The sequence below is a fragment of the Procambarus clarkii genome, chromosome 40, assembly GCF_040958095.1.
Source record: "Procambarus clarkii isolate CNS0578487 chromosome 40, FALCON_Pclarkii_2.0, whole genome shotgun sequence".
Classification (NCBI taxonomy): Eukaryota; Metazoa; Arthropoda; class Malacostraca; order Decapoda; family Cambaridae; genus Procambarus; species Procambarus clarkii.
Genome location: NC_091189.1, coordinates 1713846 through 1721044, shown reverse-complemented (window position 1 = coordinate 1721044; position 7199 = coordinate 1713846). Strand labels below are relative to the sequence as shown.

General features: G+C 43.4%; 1 protein-coding gene across 1 annotated transcript in view; it reads left to right on the top strand.

Annotated features, from left to right (window-relative positions):
• The first annotated feature begins 275 nt into the window (after positions 1–275).
• The window catches only part of LOC123757809 (uncharacterized), a 52805-nt gene continuing 45881 nt past the window's right edge, over positions 276–7199 (top strand). The window contains exons 1-2 of the mRNA XM_045741653.2: positions 276–1736; positions 1956–2148. Coding sequence (XP_045597609.2) covers positions 645–1736; positions 1956–2148 — 1285 coding nt within the window. The 5' untranslated portion in view covers positions 276–644. The remainder of the gene's footprint in view (positions 1737–1955; positions 2149–7199) is intronic.

The following is a 7199-nucleotide window of genomic DNA, read 5'->3' as shown; positions in this document are numbered from 1 at the left end:
GTATTATGTGTAAGGAGGGTGGGTGAGGACAGCCGGGACTCGCGCACTTCCCAACACTCCCTTGTTCCCACCACCGCATGATAGCATAATGTCACGGGGAGACCAATAATTGTAAAACAATATATATACTGATATTCAGAAGCAGACAGATCATGTCAGAGGTTAAGTAGCATGGCGAAGCTTAAAAATACAAATTCCGGAATTGACAGAGGGGTAAAGTGAAGGTGTAATATTTGTATGAGACAAGCTGCGCGTCGGTCCACGGCTCGCTGGACCAGTAATGGCGGGCGGGCCACTGCGCATGCCCGTCGCGCCTATAACGAAATGGAGCGCTGTGTAACATTCGCTAGTGTTCGCTCTGCCGACCAATCAGCATTCAGCTTTCAAGTCAGAATCGCGGACGGGGCCCGCAAACAACATCGGAGGAGACTAGCGCCAGTCACCGAGCACCTGCCTCTCTTGCCAGTGAACTGAGTGTAAGGAATATTAAGGAGACTAATTTTTCATCCTTAACACCACTGCCGACTGTTCCCGGGCTGCCCAAGTGTTAATCGATCACAGATACACCGCTCACGGTCAATAGCAAGAGTCTTTATTACTCCTGCTCAACTTACCACCACCAATTGACTTTTACACACTTCAGCATGTCTAAATGTGGGTCAAGTGCAGTTGAAGAGGTCAAGGCCACTAATGGGGAAGCTGTCACGGACGAGGGGCAAGACACTGACAATGACTCTACGAAGAAAGATGATGATAAACCATCAAACAGCAAGGACACTGGCGTAACCACAAGTGCAAGTGAGAGCGTAAACACGGCAAGTGTTGGAGCTGTGCCCAGAGATGGTGAACCCTTGCAAGCCGACGCTGATTGCATACCACAATGTAAAGCTGATCCTGAAGATGACATCACTATTCTTGACAATGAAGTATTTGAGTTCGAAAAGGAAAGGGAAATAGACGCTACAGATTCATGTTTCAAAATAGATAAAGTGTATAGCGTGGCTAATGAACTTAACACCGGAGATAGCAAAATAACAGGTAGCGGGAAACCGGAAGATAAAACTGAATTAAAAGTTAAGGAAGGAAAAAAATCTGTAGAAACAGGAGAGGGTTCTGAGACGAAAGAAGACAAGACCGGAGTGAAGGCAGAATCCAAGAAAACGAAAGAAGAGAAACAAATAAAGCCGAAAGCAGCGCGGCCAGCCCTTGCTAAGGTGTCCACCCTGACGGCGGGGGTTGGGGGCGTCCGCGTGCTGGGCGGGGGGGTTCGAGGCACAAACATGCCTCTTATAGTTAGCATGGGTGCTGGGAGTCCCGGGATACCTCTCCTCCCAGCGGGACTTCCACCCGGACGATATGTCATTCTCCCGGGCACCTCCAGCACCACCAAGACCACAAGCTGCGCCACGGTCACCACAATGTCTGCCAATCTCAACCCCCGCCTGGCCACCAGCGTTGCTGCTAGCGCCACTCGGAACCTTGTTGCCGCGCAGAAGGCTCTCGCCGCACCCCCCCACACTCCGGCCGCCGCCGCCGCCCCCCACACCACGGGAGGCAGCAAGATGTACACACGTGAGAGAGGCCGTCGTAAGTCATACACCGCCGGAGAAAAATTAGCCATGATTGAAGCAGTAGAGGGCGGGCAGAGGAAGAGTGCGGTGGCAGATCGTTTCGGGGTGGCACCCTCCACTCTTGCTTGTATATTGGCTCAGAAAAACAAAATACGAGCAGAGCAGGTAAATATGGAATGATTAATCGGCAATTTACAAATACAACACAAATACCGGGACTTTCCAATGTGGAGGGTTTATTCAAAGATTTCCATCGCATTAGTACCTGTATATATTGCGACTCAATAATTCATTGATATTTTTGTTTATATTGACTTTATTGGCCGTTACCAAATTGGGGACATAATAAAGTATAGCCTCTTAATAAATGTAATTCCTTTCTAGGATAATCTGGCCCGCAGGCGCGTTCGTCACGCCAAATATCCGTTACGTGAAGACTTCCGTGGCAAGGCACCTACTGTGGGCACTACCCTGCGGTTCAGCCCACCCACTGACATCCCCTTCACCCACTTCCTGGCCCCACTCTCAGCACCCACCTCCACGCTGCTCGACACTCAACCCGAGGAAATCATTGCAGGTAAGTAGCAACCATCTATTTCTTAATATCTTTATTATCGATATTGGTAAGGATGATAATTATTACGTTTTTAATATTTGTCTGTTTTGATTTCGAAAATTTAGGTGATGATAAATCATAAGTAATTCTCAAAAGAAGGCACCAAACCGAAATCAATAAGAATTAAAGAGCAGTTCGTAAAAACTCAGTAATTCAACATTACAGCGCGTTCTCATTGCAACAATGTTAACGTTTGTTAGGGAAGCGAGAGAACTTACAAAAAAGCCATTTAATCTTATCGACCCTTATTGTATTATTGTAGTACCAGTGATTTAGGCACTGATATTGCCAATGCCCAAAACTATATGAAGAGCTACAGTGACGTATGATACGTCACAAACTGTTACAATAAGTTTTTCATCTCTCAGAATGATCCATATTTTGTACTTCTATCCATAATAACTATATAGGTGCTAAAAATAATAAAAGTACCTATAGTTAATGTGGATGAAAGTAATATAGACGTGCACCCATAAAAGTTCACATTTTGGCCTATTAGTGTTGTAGGCTTTATCATTCATGTACAGGGTCCGGAAAAGAAAGCAACAACGGAACCTATTGTTTCCCAGGCCTAGTACAGTATATATTCTGCTTCTTGGTGTATATACACTGAGAGTTTACTCTAATCCTGAGCTAGTTCAGTACTAAAGTTTACCTGCTGGCTGGTCAGTAAGGTATTGTGGTGGCTTTAATAATACAACCCCCCCACCCCACCTCCCCGCGGTTGATAGGCTTTCAGTTCAACACCAACCCAACCCAGTTCATTTTTACATACACCACAGGAGGTGCTCAGGCTTGGGAGGCCCGTTTCCTGTAGCTGCCTGCCACATGTATCGGTAGCTCAACTTGATTCTTATTACTATATTGTGCGGTTGACGCTTTCTGTCGTCCGTTTACATGTGATGTTGATATTAACAAATCATAATCTGTAATACCGTTTCAATCAAGCATGTCAGTGACTAATTTGTCCAATTGTTTGGAATTGTATGATAAAGACAGTAGAGATAGGGATTGCCTAGGTCTGTTGACCAGACCACACACTAGAAGTTGAAGGGACGACGACGTTTCGGTCCGTCCTGGACCATTCTCAAGTCGATGGTCTTGACCATTCTCTATCGACTTGAGAATGGTCCAGGACGGACCGAAACGTCGTCGTCCCTTCAACTTCTAGTGTGTGGTCTGGTCAACATACTTCAGCCACGTTATTGTGACTCATCACTTGCCTAGGTCTGTTTCAGTTTCATGTGTTACATGCTAATTCCTAGAAAAATGATACGTTACAATTAATTTTTTTTCTGTTGGCAATGTTCGCGTAAAAAAACGCATAAGATTGCTCTATGAATGTCAGTTGGCCATTTATCTTGGTTAAATTTGCTCTTCTCAACATTTGTCCACTTAATCAGCTAATGTTCAATGTCTTGTGTAAACCAGGCTTTTTGATCGATTTCGTGCATGCTCGGTATGTTGTTCGGTCAAATTTAATGAATTTGGTCACAAGTTGTAATTTTTTTGGTGTGAGGTCTTTATCAAGCATTTCTTAATAAATACTAAATCAAATGCTAATAATGCTAGTGAGGATACGTACATGACCCATCATATTATCAGCAAGAGTAGTGATATATTATGAAACGTCGAATCTACTTTTTTTTCTAATCGATGTACATAAAATATATATATATAATATACAAGACGTTGATGTAGATGTGCAGCATAAACAGCACGAATGAAACTTAATAAAGTCAGTTCTTTGCTAGCTCCGTCGTGTCTCAGACTTGGCGAAGTAATCAATACCCAGTGGAGGGCGCGACCAAAAAAAAATTTGTTATTTAACAGCACTGGACGTAGTGCTGCTGGGCGTTAGAACATCAGATTCTTGTTTGACTTGTGCAACACAGATGTCTGTCATTTCCCATAATCAACAAAACATAAGCTTGTGGTTTCCTTAATCCCGACGAAACAAATTACTGTATTATAATCTCGGGACAAACGGCAACCCAGTGATTTCGGTTGGACGGTAGAGCGACGGTCTCCCTTCATGCAGGTCGGCGTTCAATCCCCGACCGTCCAAGTGGTTGGGCACCATTCCTTTCCCCCCCCCCCCCCCGTCCCATCCCAAATCTTTATCCTGACCCCTTCCCAGTGCTATATAGTTGTAATGGCTTGGCGCTTTCTCATGATAGTTTCCTTCCTTCCTTCGGGACAAACGGCATTTATAGCATGTAACATCATGGCTGAAATCCTGAAGCATTGCTAAGTAATAATTGTCATTGTAACAGGCAGCCAGTTTATACACGCATGTACATGTTAGGCTTATATATCGAGGACTCCCCACCACGGAAAGTTGAAATACTGGGCCCCCCCTGCCAAGGATATAACCCCATAACAAGCTGACTAACCCCTTTACTGCTAGGTGGACAGGGGCGTTGGGCAATAAGAAATGTGCCCAACTATTCCTGTCCCGCCCGGTAACGAACTGACAGGACATGTTTGCCCTTTATCGAGATCCGCCCCCCCCAAAGGATGTAGCCCTACTCCAGTAACATAGCTATATGCACTAATTCCCACGACACAGGTTGTCTCAATTTGTTAAGCTCTTTATTTACCACGTATCTAATAATTCTCTATTACACGAGCACCATCTCCATTATGCGAGCACCATCTCCATTATGCGAGCACCATCTCCATTATGCAAGCACCATCTCCATTATGCGAGCACCATCTCCATTATGCAAGCACCATCTCCATTATGCTGGCACCATCTCCATTATGCAAGCACTATCTCCATAATGCAAGCACCATCTCCATTATGCTGGCACCATCACTATGCGAGCACCATCTCCATTATGCAAGCACCATCTCCATTATGCAAGCACCATCTCCATAATGCAAGCACCATCTCCATTATGCGAGCACCATCTCCATTATGTAAGCACCATCTCCATTATGCGAGCACCATCTCCATTATGTAAGCACCATCTCCATTATGCAAGCACCATCTCCATTATGCAAGCACCATCTCCATAATGCAAGCACCATCTCCATTATGCGAGCACCATCTCCATTATGCTAGCACCATCATTAGCAGTTTTCTTCACTAGTTTTTTCATTTTGACGACCTTTTATCTAGAATGTTTCATATTTAAAACAATAGTACACAAAGTGGTCTCAATGTCTTCATTTATTGCTTTCCCGTTTGCCCACCGTGTGCCGGACTCAGGGTTAAAATTAATACATGTTGAACAACAAATATGCTCAGCCTTTTATTTATTTTGAAAGTGTTTTTATAGTAGAGTTGTTGTTGTTAAAGATTCGCTACCTGGAACAAAAAGTTCCAAGTAGCACGGGCTATGGTGAGCCCGCAGTGCCTTCTTTTATAGTAGAGATACCAAGAGAAAAGATTTTAAAGGTAATATCACAAAACGTTCGAAATTTAAAGGGAAATTCGAAGTTTTAAACAAAAAAGCAAACAACTCGAATAACATATTACACATATTTTCAAAAGATAAACAAACAAAACAAAAAACTAATTTGTGACAATTATTGAACATGGTTGGTTCCAAAAGTCACAAGTGTTGCTGGCTCTCTTTGAATACTGTTATTAATTTGTTTAATCGAGAACGTGAAGGCAGTCATCGCGGGAAATTCAAACGTGCTGCGTTTTCGTTAATTTCGACCCTTGCTTGATACGAAGATGAACATTTAAGAATTCCAGACACAATCAGGAAGCAGGTACAGCGCAAGCACGCACACGCAGACGGATCACGTGGAAAACACAAAAACAAAAATCTTGTAAATATTCGTTTTGCAGAAAAAATGAAATAGTGTTTCAAAAGGAGACCGCTTGATTTTACCAGCTAGTTTAGTTAGTTTATTATGCACCCGATACGCATCCTGTAGGCGATAGTGGAAAGGGTCACAGAGACATATAATGGGTAAAATGGGAATTGTGTAAAATCCTGGTTTGTGTCTGAGAGACTGCAGGATCCAAGTACATTCAATAGAATTTCTGGTTGCAATTCTTATACAATGTCGTAGCTCAGTCGATTAAGGCAGCGTCTAGGATGCTCTTGGACGTAGGTTCGAATCCTCGTCACGGCCCTTGTGGATTTGTTACATATAATGGGCTCAGGGACTGAACCCCCAAATTCATTTAGCTAAGCAAGTTACAGTCTCGATAAACGTTCACACTCCATCACATAGTGATAGAGGGTGTGCGAATAATTTTGTCGAGTTTAAATTTGATCTGGTCTACATCAGCAGGCAATGAATGACAATTTCCAGAGATACTGTTAGCCTAATCTAAGCCGAGAAGTAGTAACATCTAGGAATGTGCTAGTTTTACTGGATGATCCATAGATGTGTGGATCATCTTAGCATGATAGTATGATGATAGATGGAATTACTAGTGTAAATTTAACTTTGCTGGTGATTTGTAGCGAACTGATGGAAGGTGTAGCCAGTCAGGGAGGTTTAGATGCTCTAGAGCGCGACAAGCTTCAATTACTAAGCCTTCCTTTTAACACCAACATGACATTGGTTCTGAACCGCGCTGGCAGTGGGATTCCTGTCTCGTTGCTGGACCTTCACCTTGCATCCTTTGCCTATTACAATATCAACATTGTCGCCATCCGTAGCTTAGAAGACTTAACAAACGAAAATAAAGTAACAATGTGTTCATTCCTGATTAAAAGGCGAAATATAGGGACAAGAAAAAGGTAAAAAAAGACTATCTGGACGCGTAGTGTTCTTTGAGGAGCACACCTCTCAACCATTGTTCAGCCCCACCACCAGGGTGAAGGTTGCCAGCGACTGATACCTCTGCTCTCTGTACTCAAGGTGAATCTGCATTTTATCACTCTACGAGTTACACAATGCGGTAAATAAGAGTGGAGAAGCTGCCACTGAAATACCCTTCTACGTATGAGATATGCAGACCGTATCATCGTCATATTTGCCGCCCAAATACTCTTTATGAATTCTTGCAGATTTCTTTATGAGTCTGCCACCTACAA